We start from the raw sequence: 16514 nt of genomic DNA on the forward strand, positions 1-16514 counted from the left end.
ATAAATATACACTTTAGTCCCACAAAGCTGCAATCTCATCACCTAAAATGTGACAGACACTTAGTGATGCTGAATCCATCATACAAGCTCACATGAAGCTTTGCCAGCACTGACATGTTTGAATCACTTTTGATAGAAAGTTGTGAGACTATTTGCTGTTTTGGACTTCTGATATGTGGATATTTGTTGCCTTGGACAGATCTACAAACTTAAACATTTTACACATTAATAGCAAAACAATGAATGAAGCCAATCATGGCAGCAGTTAGGTAGTAAGATAAGCACTGAGCTAATCAAACTGCATAACACACTGCGTGTTAACACAAGGACAACTGGCACAGGTTAAAGCTTATCACTTATTACTTGATGGCTTAGTAGGGAGAAAAAAAAAGAAGGGGAAGCACATTTATTGGCGGCTAACCATCATGCAAAAACCTTGCCAGAGGGCATGTCCACAACATGGCTTGTTGCATGTCCACTGAATAAAGCACATGATTTACCAAGCATCCATAAAGCAATTAGTTACGACAAATAAAGCCGTTACAGGAAAGTGCTCTGGTGGTGGTAATTTCCACAATGAAATGGTGTGTTTGTCTCTGATGTGGGCATTTAGACAGGCTTAAATCAAGGTTGAACAAAACTAGAGGTGCACTTGTAGATCACCTGCATGGTCTCACGTGGAGGCTCTTCTACCTGCAGAGCTTCTACTCTCGCGTTACCTTTGACCGTTAATCGCATACTATGAAACCACTGTTTACTCATCTCATTGTTAAGCTTCGTTTGCTTTCACTGCACTTATTTATTAGTGTGCTCCTTCGTGTGTCATTATCTCAGCCTGTGTTACTTCATTTTTTTGTGTGGGAACTTTCGCTAAATAACCACACTTTGCTGTTCCACTTTTTTTAAGCTAACTTAGCAGAACTAACTAGCTAACCGGCAGCTAGCTTAAAAAGTTACTGTTAGCTCATAGCTGGGTGTTCTTTAAACAGTTCGGAGACTACTTTTGAAACCCGAGCTGAGGTTTTTTTTATTTTTTTATTAGCCTCCTGGAGCGCCAAGAACAACTTTCACAACCCTTGAAGTAAGTCATTTCATCTAACGTTTTTCTCACACTGTAATAGCGTTTCGTGCCCAACCTCCGACCCAGTCCTGCCGGTTTCGGTGCTCGTCCCGTCTTGCCCCTTTTTTTGCATGGCTGGTATACGATAAATTATGCAGATTTGTGGACGTCGGAGAAGGGAGGGAGGCTGGGAGGGTAGGAGGCTGGGCCAGCGGAATGCTACGTGTCTTGAAGTCCCTTTTAAAAACCCCCATCCGCCTTCTTCGATTACCGTGGCCGAAAAGTTTTACAAACCGAAGGCGAGCGGCATCCAGGCCTCCGTGCGTCCGAGCCCGGTGTTCAAGCAGCAAGCAAGCAAGCCCCATCGGCGGCGTTTGTACACTTAAGAGCGAAATGTCCGGGGTGAAAAAGCTTCGTACGGTGAGTAGATGTGGAGATAACGGGGTAGAAGGAGGAGAGGAGACAGCTGAAATTGAAGCTGTCATCAGATAGGAGCAGAAATGTTTCGTGTAAGTGCAGCGAAGTGTGTGCGAGATGTAAAACTCCTCCCAAGAATGTGGCAAGTAAGTCTGAACACCGATCACCCGTTATGTGTGCTGCTGTTACCAAACCTCAGTCTGATGATCGCACAGTGACATGTAAACTCTGTCTTTTTTTCCCCCTCTTTAAAATGATTGTTGCTTTCTTCTTCGCAACGCCATGTTCACTTGTATGCCTCTTTACTGTACTGCCAGGTGTGATGCTATAGACTCGCCTCGACTCTTGAATAGGCCAGTTGTAGTAAGTGATCCATGTGAATTTGGTCCATTCATAACACCGGGTGTCTTGTGAGGAGGTGGAGAATGAAGCCACTGTGACACGGCAGGGCTGATGCTGCACAAGGAATGCTGCAAAACTTGGAGAACATATGTTGGACTCACCCAAAAAGAAAAATTATGAGACAGCCTGAAATCTGCAAAATGACCTAAACTGTAAAGCTTGTGCAGTATTTCCATCCTCGGAGCTGCCCCTGGTTTCGTCCCATAAAGCTGGAAATTATATACTTATTCATCAAATGAGCTCACTTAGATCTTTGTCCGCAACTCTTCGGAGAAATGAAAGGTCTGAGTCACTTTTCAAGGGGGAACTTGTGAAATAGTTGCTGCTTCAAACTTCTCAAATGTCGCCCTTTTCTGGATTTTGAACAGTTGGTTGGACGGAACGACAAATTTAAATATGCAAACTTTGGTATTTTTCACATTTGTCTTGGGAAATTGTCAAATAATTGCTGCTTCAAACTTCTTAAATGTGAATATTTGCTGCTTTTTTTTTGTGATTTTGAACAGTTGGTTGGGCAGAATAACAAATTTAAATATGCAAACTTTGGCATTTTTCACATTTTTCTTGGCGAATCAATGAATGAAGTCATTAGTTGCGGCCCGAAGACATGCACTGAGTTAACCGAGCATTTAGCACAGCTCAGAACTTATATTACAGCAGACTTGATGGCTTATTAGAGAAAGGGAAACCCATTTTATTACCCGGCAGAAAAGAACAAATTTTATATACATGGCTTGTAGCATATCCACAGAATGAAGCACATGATTTACCAGTAGCTACGTCCGTTATTGCTGTACATATGCCCTACGTTGAGTAATTCCAGATTACTTGATCATCATCTTTTTCGTCAGCTGCGATTTCCTGAGAAAGAAGGATGGAGGCTGAACGTGGAGCAAAGGGGAAAAGAGTTACATAAGATCTTCCACATTGATTTTTAAGGGAATTATTTGACAGGGATGAAGTTCAATGTGCTTTTCAACAAGGCAGTTAAAAGGGAAAAGCAAAATAAAATGAGCAAAGGGCTGGAAAAAAAAGATTAAAATGAAATTAGATTAATAATATAAAGTCAAGTTGTGGTTTATTTTTGCAAACACATGTATAAAAAAGGGAAAGGCGGCTAAATTTTTTTAGATGGATAGTGATTAAATCAAAGAGCTGTGATTTTAATGACAGTACCAAGACTTGTAAAACACTTTATGTTGAAAGGAAGCTGAAAGGGAGGAAGGGAAGACAAGAAGTAGTGTATTGGTCATGCGATGGAAAGGAGAGAAGGTGTCTCCTACATTTGAAAGAATAGTGCTGTTTGTCTACGCCTCACCCACATTGTGCGGGTCAGTACATTGTTAACATTGTGCATCCCCACCCTCACTCGGGTAGCGGTTATAACACACCGTGATGTGTGTCGAGTCAGGGTGGTGGGGTTTTTTTTTTTCTGGAATCAAGGCTGTGTTTGTATGTGAAAAGGGGGCTCATTAAACACAGGTGACTAAAATCGTGTGAGGGCAAATGGCAGGGTTTTGGTGTGTTAAAGTGCTGTAACGCTGGGTGGACAGGTTAGAGGCGTAAGGATGTGGGGAAGAAGGGAGAGTGGGTGCAGAGGGCGAACGTGTGGGCACGAGCACTGCCACATCATCGCTGGGCTGCAGGCAGCACACTGGACACATTGTCCAGTCAGTCCTCTCCCTCCCTCCATCCCTGCTATGCCTCCCTTCCCCACCCCTCCCCTTTAGAAGTCAATACAGCCCCATTTATCCACAGCCTGGTCTACGTAGTCACTTTAGACACGGCATGTAAAACCAGTCTTATTCGGCTAAACCGACTTTCAATCACTCTGCCAATTTCCGTGATGTGCGAGTTCGCACGACACCTTAGTAAAATCTTATTAACTCGGTCCAGTGCTGCATTTCTGTGTCTACAATTTCCTAGTCACAGTAGATTTGTCCACAGGTGATACGAGACTTGAAATACTAAGTAGAACAGACAAAGCAGAGGTGGGATGTCTGTGTGGGTTAATAGGTAATCTGAGCTGAAGACATTTACGCTCAGAAATAGGTCACCTCTGTTTTATACATCGAGGTATTTGTGTCAGTTGTGTCTTCAGATAGCGTCCGTCTGAGCCGCTATTCTCTTGTCTTTTTTTTTTTTTTAGGATCTCAACAGGTCGACCAATGTGGTGTACCAGGCCCACCATGTCAGCAGAAGCAAGAGAGGCCAAGTCGTGGGGACCAGGGGTGGCTTCAGGGGCTGCACCATCTGGCTCACCGGTAAACTCTTACATAATGTCCACCCCTTAGTTATCAGGTGGCTCATTCTTCAGCCACATAGAAACCAAGGTTTAATCTGAAACGCGCTACGCTGCTCACTTTACCCACTGCGCTTATCTGACCAGGTCTGTCTGGCGCTGGGAAGACCACCATCAGCTTTGCCCTGGAAGAGTATCTTGTGTCCCACGCCATCCCTTGCTACTCACTGGACGGAGACAACATTCGCCACGGCCTGAACAAGAATCTGGGCTTCTCCGCCGAAGACCGCGAGGAGAACATCCGGCGTGTCGCTGAAGTGGCCAAACTGTTTGCCGACGCCGGCCTCGTGTGCGTCACCAGTTTCATCTCTCCTTTCGCCAAGGTCAGAAAACATGGACATTTACGTTTTGGTGCATAATGTAGCTGCTCATTTAAAAAACTGAAAACTTTATCTAACAAAGGCTAACACCTGATGATCTAAAAGGTTTAACGAAAGATTTTAAGTTTAAATTAAATATGCTTACTGTTTTTACCCTCCCTACAGGATCGTGACGAGGCGAGGAAGATCCATGCAAATGCCGGGCTGCCATTTTTCGAAGTATTCATCCACGCGCCTCTTGAAGTGTGTGAGAGCCGAGATGTAAAAGGGCTTTACAAGAAGGCTCGCGCCGGAGAGATTAAAGGTCTGTGTGACAATGCTCACCACAGAAAATTCTCTCCCTGTGTTTTGTGTGTTACCACTCTGTGACATAGACAAGTAATGAAAAGGCCTTTTTAGAACTACAGCGTGGTTTACTTCATAATTGTATCTCATTCAGGTTTATATTTTTATATCACTGCTAAGGGAATTTCTTTTGACATTTCTTACCAGGTTTCACTGGGATTGACTCAGATTATGAGCGTCCTGAGGCGCCGGAGCTTGTTCTGAAAACTGGAGAGCTCACAGTGAATGAATGTCTCCACCAAGTATTGGATCTGCTCAAGGAGCAGGTGGGTGTGACAAGCGAGGATCCGGGGCTCTCTTTGCCTAACATTTTAAAACAAACACCTCAAACTTGTCCAGATCTCTGTAGCACAATGACGCACTGTACCTGCTGTACATGTTCTATATCACACAGCTTTCCACAAGTCAGTTTACTCTTCTGCAATGTTAAAAACAAATATCCGTTTTGAAGTATGCAGTTCTCAACTGTGTGGCATGAGCAAGGGGCCACTGTGTAAGTGATTTAAATGTCAAATGCTAATACTTACTGGTCTGTCAGGACACAGAATAATGCAGTATATCCCCATTTAAACAAGCAGTCACCAAGTAAGTTCAGTATAGTTCAGGATGAATGATTTGAGAAAATATCGAGTTGTCATTTTTCTTACAGATATTGTGATCTGATTTGCAGTATTTTTTTTAAGTCAAGCTTCAGTTCAGCCTTCACTGTGTAATAGATTTAAAACATGTGATTGAGCATTACCACATGAGATACCATCAATAGCGTGACTGTAACGCACGGAGGACAGGGTGACTTTGTGAAACTATTGACACGACAGTATAAACCCTGGGTCACACACTATACAACATATATCCCAAACTGCAGCATTTGCTAATTGCATTGATTTGATCTGAAATCCATTGATTGTTCAGCTTAGTCAAAGACGAGCTACAGTGGTAGATTCCTAAAACCAAACAATGATGTAGGTGCTAAATGTTCTCTGGCAAATCAGGCAAGTCAAACGTTCTGTAAAAGACACATAGGTAATAAGTAGCCACGAAGTTTATTATTGCAGCAGCAAACAGTAATGATACAGCTGAGATATGGTATCTCAGTTACCCAGTAAGCCACACCTTTCATGGATTTGCCCTCATTTGATCCAAGGATCATTTATGCTGTAAGTAAACACTCAGAGACATAGACAGAGTCCACAGTGCAGCATTCAGTGTTGTTTGGTTTTTGCCAAAATCTACATCACAAAAGTCAGACTAGAAAGACAGGTGTAACCTCGACCTTGGCTTTTCAAGTGCAAATCTTGTGAATAAAAGCTTAAATACACTTTCATTCACATTATGCAAACACATTAGAATGATTTAAAAAAAAAAGTAAATGTGCTGCCAACACCCAGCCTTTACTGAGGGTAAGGTACCTGATAAAGTAAATGTGTAAACACATTGGCGGTGTACTGGCCTATCACTGAGGTGAGGGGGTGACTTACTTATAAAATAAAACATGCTGTGTCATCCCGACTCTATGAAACGATTATGTAAAGTTGCCGTTTTACACATGTGTCTCTCGGGAATCCAGTTCTGTTGACTTACAAAGAACAAGGTCAGGCAGTTAGTATTTACACGTATTGGAATACATTTGTAAGCAAGTATTGAAGTTTGAAATATTTAACCTCATTAAAGCCAAAGATAAAATGTATCTGGCAGCTGAATAACATATTTTTTGTATATTCATGATTGTAAATGTTGACAAATAGAAAGTGGGTGCACTGTAGAATGCAACCCATTTCTAATCATACGATACCATGTATGCACTGTGTGGAAATATCTTGCTACACCAAAACTGAAACTACACAGGTGCAATTCAGAATGTAAACATGTATTTACATGCTCTGTCCCTATTAAATGTCCCCAGGCAAGCTTAGTCAGTCTGTAAGTTCACATTGAGGTTGAACAAGGTTTTGTTCATAGCGGTGTCAGATTTGCTGCATTACCTGAACAGTCATGTGACAATGCCCATTCACATGAAGTGGTGGGAGTGAAATGGAACATGCCACTGTCTGTTTCTCTGTAAAGTATTTGTGACCTCTAGGGGTGATTTAATGGTTTGTAAGACAAAACTAACTTCATCAGTACTTCAAAGGATATTGGCATAATTATTTCCTACTTGAGTAAAAGATCCATAAAATTATAAAACCAATTTGTCCGTTCATTTCCTGGACTATTTGGAGCTACACCTGCTGACGTGCTGTACACTGTTAATGTCAGCTAATAAAAGTTTATGAATCATGATTTAAGTTCTGCATCAACAACCATATCTGACCAGAATATTAATATTCCCTCTCTCTGCCTATATCTAGAATATTGTACCGGGCGAGATCATGGAGGAGGTGAATGAACTCTTTGTTCCGGAGAACAAACTGAATCTTGCTATGGCTGATGCAAACACCCTGCCCACTATCAGCATCACCAAGGTAACCCATTCAGGACATAGGTTTGTTTTTATCACACAGCAAATTAATGAACGGTCAATACTGGGCAGAGAGCTGTTCATAGTGATGTTTTCCACTGCTCTGATTCTATAATACTGCCTGGTCCAGCTGATCTGTGGCCTTCGAGTTCAACAGTGACATGTTAAAATGATTCATTTATTGAGGTCAAGAAGGTTCAGTGGACTTATTACTTGTTAACTACCTTTTATGAATGCTGTAATGTGTTTGGAAAATCGCATTGTGTTATTCATCCAAGACTGTACATGCAGCATGTTTTTTTTTTTTTTAGAACATTTTGCTGCAGTTAATTTGTTGATCAGAAAAATATCTGCAGAAATGTGTCCTTTGAATATGGCACAAAGAATTTTATATAAGCGTTTAAAGAGAAAGAAGTTGATTTACTGTGTCTGTTTTGTGAACGTTCACTGTTATCTGCCAGCATTCTTACTCACATAAGCTACTGATTTTATTCAAAGTGTAATGATAGACTTGAAATGTGTATGTCTGTAACACACAAATATCACCAGTGCAGTCAAATCCACAGCTTTTCTGAAGTCAAATAACACTCTAAATACCTTCAGTATCATAGTTGTTTCATGCTGTTGATGGGGAATTACTCTTTGTCCGCAGTTGGATCTACAGTGGGTGCAGGTTTTGGCAGAGGGCTGGGCCAGCCCGCTGAAGGGCTTCATGAGGGAGAGAGAGTTCCTCCAGGTCCTGCACTTTGGCAACCTGCTTGATGGTAAGAGTCAATCACACTGTGATCTGGGGATGCAAAAAGGGATCAGCGTCGTCACTGGTATCAGCCAGTAAAGGCTTTAAAATTAAATAGAAACATCTATCCATCCATCCATCCATCCATGATCTATACACCACTAGGGTCGTGGGGGGCTGGAGCCTATCCCAGCTGACTTAGGGCGAAGGCAGGGGACACCCTGGACAGGTCGCCAGTCTATCACAGGGCTCTTAAATATAAACATCAGCCCAAAATTTAAAAATGAATCGCAGATATTGTCTGTTATTGTTATGGCGAAACATTTACAATTTGTGAACACTGTTACATAAAAGTGAACATGATATGTTTTACATGTAAATTCGTTTTCTTATTTTTCCCAGTGAACACGTGCATTTACAAAGCATTGCATTTTATGTCTGCACATGCTGGTGGGTGTAATATGTTAATTCCACTAAATGAGAGATTTGATGTTCTCTGCAGTTGGGTGGAAAAAAATACATGCATGTATCAGTACCAGCATCAGCAGTCAGCCAGACTGAGTTGGAAAATATCACACGTTTGAGAATTACTGTTTAGTTAACTTTAAAATAGGGTGTGTGTTGATGAATGAATGCATGATTGAATATCTATGCTGCATGCAACAAATATGCATTCCATGTTTAAATATAAATGTGATCGATGTATCACTTTCTTTGTGTTTCATGTCACTGTACAGCATCAACAAAAAAATTCCAGATGTACAGTACTCCTACATTTAGCCTCGATCTATTTCCCTTTATTATCCATTAGTTACCTATTTCAGCCATTTGTCCATTGCTTTTAGCTGTTTAGCTGTTATCAAACTGTTTATTTCAGGTATCTGTGTTCACTTATTACATCCTCTTCACTCTCAGGTGGAGTCATCAACTTGACTGTTCCTGTTGTCCTGCCTGTTAGTAATGAAGCCAAGCAGGAGCTGGATGGCTGTGCAGCTATAGCTCTGGAGTACCAGGGTTCACGTGTTGCTATTCTCAGGAACCCAGAGTTCTACCCACACCGCAAGGAGGAACGCTGTGCCAGACAGTGGGGCACCACTTGTCCACAGCACCCTTATATTAAGGTAATGAGACATTCATCAACACACACTGTTTAATTATTTTAATGTCTACTACATGACTGCAGACAGCAACATCCTCTAATAATTTCCATTAGTGTTTACCTTTACTGCAATGAACATTGTGGTTTTGTTACAAACAAAACATGCATTGAGCCCGAGAAAAATATTTTGTCAGTGTACATACTGGTTTTAGTTACTTTTAAATATTTAGTCAGTAAAAAACACTGTTTATCATCTTGTGTAGATGGTTATGGAAGGAGGCGATTGGCTGGTAGGTGGTGACCTGGAGGTGCTGGAGCGAATCAAATGGAACGATGGACTCGACCAGTACCGCCTCACTCCACAGGAACTCAAGCAGAAGTTCAAAGACATGAAAGCAGGTTAGAAAATCTAAAATACTAAACTGCAGTACCATTTAGGGAACACAAACTGGTGCACAATTTGTTGTCTGTAGCTGCTGTTGTGACACTTTTCATAAATACTTTATTGAAACATCCGTCGCAGCAGGTGAAAAAAAATAAGCATAAATATGAAAGCAGTATGTTTAGCAATGCACCATTTGTCTTTCAGAAGAACTTGACAAAGGACCAGATGAAAAAGTAAAATGGTAACTTGAAAGCTGCATGGTGATCTTTGTGATGTGTTCTGCGATCAGTGGAGACATCCAGTGTCTTTCTGGAAAGTTAACACATAATGAAACATTATCACCTGATTTTCCTCTGACTGACTCACTTTGACTTGAATGCTGTGCTCAAGATTGTTTCATTTTTTTCATCTACGTCACAACACAGTGTGCATTTAGACATTTTTTTTTTATTATTGAGTTTTACTTCTGGTGCAAGCATGTTGGAATCTGTATGTTACTGATCTGCTATTATTGGCCTCGCCATCCTTCCTATTGTTTTTCAATGCTCAACTTTTATCTCCACTCTCACCTCAACTCAACTGGTTGAGGCGGTTGGCCACCCACCCTGAGTCCTGTTTGCTCAGTGGGAAGTCGTTTGGTTTCTCACTATAATATTCCAGGATCTTGACCTTTTCTTGTAACATGCCCTGAGGTGACTTATTTTGGCATGATTTAAATTAAACTGGATAAATTAAGTTTAACTTAGATTATACTGATACTGTTTTGTATTTTTTATCATTAACAATTCTCAATGAAAATCAAAAACAGCCTGTCGTACCCAAACCTGTTTGTTTCCACTGAAAAGCTAATCTAAGATATACATTTTCATCTTTTCTAAAACAGATGTTGTTTCAGCAAATATTACTCAAACAGAAGGAAGCAGTGCTGTTCTGCTCAAAATTTAATTTAATAGTGAGTATTTAAAATGGTGTTTGTGGAAATGGCGCAAAATCAACAGCAGTGCTCGTGTTCATGTTCGTGATCAATGCAACAGTGTCTAATTAATGGCAACTGTAAAACTCTGACATTAAGCAACACACAACACTGGGTTTGTTGCATGCACTATACTTGTTTGGAGGGTGAAGTGATGTTTTTTGTGTTTTCAAAAATTTTGTTAAAGGTAAGAAAAACACATGTGCTCTTTAACACAAAACACCACAAGCCACTGTGGCTCCAAGTTCATCATCAAATACCATCTGATTAATGTGGAAGGCATGATGACCATATCTGCTGTGACAGTTTTTTAATGCACATTACCTTTCACATGTTTTGTGCTATCAGATCAGGAAACAGGCTCAATCAGCTAATGCCATTACTCTTGTTATGTTAACCTTATGTCCGCCGTGTTGTCCTCCCCAGATGCGATATTCGCATTCCAGCTGCGTAACCCGGTGCACAACGGTCACGCCCTGCTTATGCAAGACACCAAGCGCCGTCTCCTGGAGCGAGGATACAAAAATCCAGTCCTCTTACTTCACCCGCTCGGCGGCTGGACCAAAGATGACGACGTGCCTCTGGACTGGCGGATGAGGCAACATGCCGCCGTGTTGGAGGAGGGCGTCCTGGACCCAGCTAATACCATCGTCGCCATCTTCCCCTCACCTATGATGTATGCTGGGCCCACGGAGGTGAGGAGCAGTGGTGGATTATGGCTCAGTCAGAGGTTTTGACTGTTAAATCATATGATATGTGTTTGAATATCCGCCTTTTTGTCTTCCAGGTTCAGTGGCACTGCAGAGCCAGGATGATCGCTGGAGCAAACTTTTACATCGTTGGCCGGGACCCTGCAGGCATGCCTCACCCGGAGACGAAGCAGGACTTGTATGACCCGACCCATGGGGGTAAGGTCCTCACCATGGCCCCCGGTCTCACATCTGTGGAGATCATCCCTTTCAGGGTAGCAGCCTACAACAAGGCTAAGAAGGCAATGGACTTTTACAGCCCAGAGCGGTGAGTGATGAAAGACCTACAGTTTTGTGTTGTTTTTTTTTTTTTTTTGCAAACTGCAGTAAGCATTTAGGTGGCATAAGAGACTACTTGAAATTAAAACTGTCTATCTCCTTCTGCCCACTACTGTTTTTGGGCTTGCTTCATTTTAAATATTTAAGCTGGAATCATCTTGTGTAGTTTTCCTGCACTGTGTGATCCCCAGTGCCAGACAACTGGAACAAATCACCAAATGCAGTGGATCATTAATACCTCTCCTGTGTTGTTCTGTGCTTTACTGCACTGTCTTGAATGAAAATGTGTCCCCATTGATGAAGCACGACATTAGATTGTCCTGGACACATTTTTAGGCTCAAATCTTTAAATCAAATTATGAATTTCATGAAAATGTGAACAAGCTCCCAAAATTCTGACCATTGAGACTCACTTCTATGTGTGTTTGGATCTGTTTTTAATCCATATTTGGTATTTCTATGCAGGTCTAACTATTTCTTTGCCATTATCATGGTTGTATAATTTGTAAATGTTGACTTCTAATGACCTTTTCTGCCCACTCCATACTACCCATCCCCATTCTTCAATCACTCAGACAAGCTGATTTTGAGTTCATCTCTGGAACCAAGATGAGGAACATGGCTCGGAGCGGAGAGAACCCTCCGGATGGTTTCATGGCCCCCAAGGCCTGGAAGGTGCTGGTCGAATACTACACTTCTCTTCAGAAGAACAAGTAATCAAAAGCTCGGCTCAGCAGTCAGCAGCATACTGATAAAGTCAGCTCTCAAAGGAAGTGTAGCATACATGCTATCCTTCAGGAGTGTTTGAGATGGAATGAATTTTGATTTCTGCAAATCATTCAAGTCAAGGCATTCTGACAGGGTGGGTGTTTTGCCTCCACCAAATTAAACTGATTTGTTTTAGGAAGTGAAAGCATTACATTTTTTTACATTCCTATAAATCTATGTGATTTATAAATCCATTGTGTTTATATACCTATTAACTTAAGCTTTGTATTTTAATAAATTAAGGGTACCAAGATTCTTTTTTATTTCTATTTTATAAATTTAGAAACACATCCCAAGACTGGGAAATAATTTTTTATATGTGACATCTGAAGGACGCAAGACAAAAAACATGTAGTTTTCACTTTTATAGCATTTTAACATGGTAATTCTGTCACTGTCTGTCGAGTTATTTGTACGATCTGAATGGAAGTTACGTCGTAGTTGTGTCACTACATACACTGCCTAATTGTTTTAGATGAATGGATGTTAATTAATTCCTCATGTTAATGTTTCATATTCTTGTGAGATACTACATAGTTTTATATATATAATGTGAAAGTGCCTTTCTCTCAAATGTCAAACTTGTAAAACAGAAATTGTCATTTCTTGATGGTGTTTGCCTTAAATGTCTATAAGAGTTTTGTGATATTAAAAAAGTGGGCATGTGCATTCATGTAATAAAGACCTGCAGTTTTAGAAGGACAGAGTATGTAAAATGCAGTAATAAAGGAAATTATTTGTTGTTATGAAGCATTGGTGACTGTCTGATACAAGGATGTGGTGTACTTCAACCTTTTTTTTTTAAAAGCTTTTTAGTGTGCTGGATTTAAATGTTATCTCTGTTTTTGTGGCATTCGTGTCACTGATTATGCAACATTGCTGGCATCAACTTCTGTCTGTACAAGGTGCAACACTTATCAGAGTTGGATTGATGATCAACTGGATAGAGAAGCGTTCGCAGGTTGTAAAGCCAAAAAGTACAATGCTGCCATCTGCTGGGCAGAACTGGCACAAGAAAAAAAAACTGAAACTACTGTAAATGCATGCATGTAAAAGGGCACAGTCACTTTAGGTTTCTTTGATAGTTAAGCCCTGTGAATAAAGCCATCATGATAACGTCCATCACTGAGATGGACCAAAGACAGTCATATGTCCCTGCATGTTATCCTAAAACAGTCTGATTTTCTGTTTATGGTGAGTGAACCCAGCAATCACAGTCAACCGTGGTGATGTTCTTTAGAAGGGTCTAAAATCTTTAGTACACAGCTGCTGTAGAAAACACCGGCTCAGATTGGCTTCCCCAGCTAGTTATATTATAACAGATTAAGGAAGATCCTGAGACTCTTTCAAATTACACTTAAGAGATGGTTGAGTGAACTCGCAGGACTGATTAATTTTGCCAGTCATTAAGCTGTGGGAGCTTACATTGCGATGAGATGAGTGTTCTTCTATGAGGAGACCCAGTCTGCCCTGTAAGAAGCAGGTTCCTAATTAGCCTTATATGAGATCAGATCATTTAATCTGCGATGTTCCAGGTAACCCCATTTAAATCTGCTGAACTGCACCCTCGGTACTTTATAAAATCTCCAACTACTGTACATGCAACATGTCATGTCACTGGGAAATGACCAGGACAGCTACTGATGTAAGTCTCTTGTGTCCTACAGGCCTATATATTTCTGAATATAGGCTAACCCTGTTCTAACACCTCAAAATGTGATGCGCTACCCAACAGGAGCACAGGTGTTCGGCGCAGCACTGGTGAGGTCGATGTGCAAGGTTGCTTATTTGACACGAGGATGTCAGTTCGTGATCGTAGGTTTAATCTGGAATGGTTGGTGCAGCTGTCACTTGGTTTCAGAAGTTGACTGGTGCTGATTTTTCATTATGGATATTAATATCATGGATGGTTGGCAATGTTCAGCTGTAACAGTAGTGATCCCTTTCTGCAAAACCTTATTTTTTAAAAGGCAGAGCACAGTCACATGCAGTGATTTTAGCTAATATGATCAAAATGCATCAAACCTGCAGCTGCAACCTCATTATTTTTCCTGTCAATTATCCTAAATCCCAAATTCCCTAAATCGACTGGTCTATAACATGTCAGAAAACAGAGAGAATGTGATCCAGGTGACATCTTTACATTGCCCAAAACCAATATTTAATTCATCATAACACAGGATTAAGAAAACCAATAAATAATCACTTTAAAGCAACTGGAAGTAGATTTTTGGCATTTTGGTGCTACTATTAATTAACTGGTAGTCAAAATGCCTACTGATAATTACAAACTTGCAAATCTATACTTTACAATTTACTCACAAAATTGCACATTTTAAAATATTCTTTCACTAATTGTGTTCCTTACATTGTCCTCTACGGCGCTGTAATTAACAACGTTCTTATAAATTAGGGTTAGTTTGAGGAGATTGAATAAAGTAGATCGTCTTTAAAAAATAATAATTTCCACTGTAATTGCGTTAAATGTTTTTTGATGGATATGTTACAATGATGTATTTGCTGCAGCACGAAATGACAGTTTAAACCGCGAAAAGTGACATTATGTTAGAAACTTCCCTAATTACAGGCACACGTGATCACTTTGACAGAAGGGAGCGTCGCATGCGGACACACGTTATCCTTCCGCCAGAGGCACGAAATAACTCGACTGTTACGCTTTTTAGGGCTAATACAATTACATACGCAAGCAGCTGGTTGTCATGTCCTGATATTAATTGTTGAAACAATATTGAATAATTCTGCATTTGTCGGTTTTAATTAAGCTGCGGAACTACAGCGTGAAGGCGGAGGGATATTTGTTCTAAAATCCCAGCCTGCTCTACCTTCTTTTTTTCCTTCGGTGGAGGCCATGATGGGAGCCTGAGAGTTCAGCTGGAGCGAGAGGAACGAGAAAAGAAGATGATTCCCCGGGACGGAACTGTCAAACCAGCCTTTGCAGATTTCTGATCTTTGTGTAGTCTATATACAGCTAAGGTGGAGCCTGTCACTTTTTTTCAGATGTGTTCTTGGCAATCAGTCGATGACAATGTTGAATCGTTAGGAGGCTTTTGGATCGAAAAAGGAGGTAGCATTAGCTATTGTTGCTAGCTAGCTGCGCTAGCTAGCTAGTTAGCTAGCGAGCTAGCTACGTCTTAGTGACTGGATACGGGTTTTGAGGACCGGTGAGTTCTCTATCCTCTTGCTGTCAATCGCGGCAGCTGCCATTGAGCCATCAGCTTGGACCGTGTCTGGCATCTAAAGGTTTTTCAGAGGACAACTGCATGTATTTTACTCGGGGCTGTTTGCAAAACGAATTGCAGGATTGGGAAAGTCGGGCCTGCACGGAGGAGCAGAGCAAGGCCCGTCTTTATGATCCAGAGGAAGCCTTTCTAATCCTACCGACAGCCACTGCAAGCTCTGCTGGCTAGCACGTCTCTGCGAGGACCTGCAAAATTCAGCGACCGAGAGCAGACCCACTGACTGCGACATACACGACCAGACCGCCAATACTAGATAAACCTGTTTTCACCATTTACACCATATAGACTCCTGTCACCTGCTACAATGGCTGCGATTATAAAAGAAATGGTCAGCCGGAACAAAAGGAGATACCAAGAGGATGGTTTTGACCTGGACTTAACATGTATCCTTCCCTGTGTTCAGTATTTCCACAGCATTCTAGACATTGATTAGTAACGTGTGATAGTTGCATTGATCAGTTGAACTGGAACCAGAAATGTCAGTGGAGTAACGTGAGGTAGTTAGCTTCCCTGCTACTTAAGTTAGCTGGCTGGCTAGTTGGTCAGACAGCGCAGCTTTGCTGTCACCCAGCATGTTTGAAAGATGGTGGATCTGTCAAAGCAGCACGCATAAATGTCACAGTCATATTATAGCTGGAAACCCCCGTTCAGCTGGACATTGGTGTGTGTGTTAAGGCATTTTACTTGCATACCAGTCTCCCAGCGGTGCACTGGCTTGAGGTTGTCAAATTGTTAGTGGCATCTAGTCAGTATTTTTTATTTTTTTTAATCATTTGGGGCTTGTAAGTAGATGGATTGTGTCTTATATTTATCTCAGAGTGTGTTGTATTTTTTGCTCATGCATATCTATATTAGAATATGTGTAGCTTCAGTATAAGGTGAGTATCTGATTTATTCTGACAGAATTGTGCAAAGAGCTGAAAAGAGTAGCATCACCCTCCGCCTTGCCTCACTCACCTGT

General features: G+C 41.1%; 1 protein-coding gene across 1 annotated transcript; it reads left to right on the forward strand.

Annotated features, from left to right (window-relative positions):
- The first annotated feature begins 1351 nt into the window (after nucleotides 1-1351).
- LOC103355675 (bifunctional 3'-phosphoadenosine 5'-phosphosulfate synthase 2-like) lies at nucleotides 1352-13043 on the forward strand. Its single transcript, XM_008279547.1, has 12 exons — nucleotides 1352-1480; nucleotides 4029-4143; nucleotides 4269-4504; nucleotides 4667-4805; nucleotides 4994-5112; nucleotides 7195-7308; nucleotides 7957-8068; nucleotides 8956-9161; nucleotides 9403-9538; nucleotides 10924-11192; nucleotides 11285-11514; nucleotides 12101-13043. Exons 1-12 carry the CDS (start codon nucleotides 1454-1456, stop codon nucleotides 12240-12242), a joined length of 1845 nt encoding a protein of 614 aa, XP_008277769.1. The 5' UTR covers nucleotides 1352-1453; the 3' UTR covers nucleotides 12243-13043.
- Nucleotides 13044-16514: the final 3471 nt, after the last annotated feature.

The sequence above is a fragment of the Stegastes partitus genome, unplaced genomic scaffold (genome assembly GCF_000690725.1).
Source record: "Stegastes partitus isolate 25-593 unplaced genomic scaffold, Stegastes_partitus-1.0.2 Scaffold163, whole genome shotgun sequence".
NCBI classification, from domain to species: Eukaryota; Metazoa; Chordata; class Actinopteri; family Pomacentridae; genus Stegastes; species Stegastes partitus.

Bases quoted from the DNA above. Each gene is read 5' to 3' on its own strand.
- LOC103355675 (XM_008279547.1), top strand. From the start codon at position 1,454: ATGTCCGGGGTGAAAAAGCTTCGTACG. The intron at 8,069-8,955 runs GTAAGAGTCAAT...CTTCACTCTCAG, and splicing joins CTTTGGCAACCTGCTTGATG to GTGGAGTCATCAACTTGACT. The intron at 11,515-12,100 runs GTGAGTGATGAA...TCAATCACTCAG, and splicing joins GACTTTTACAGCCCAGAGCG to ACAAGCTGATTTTGAGTTCA.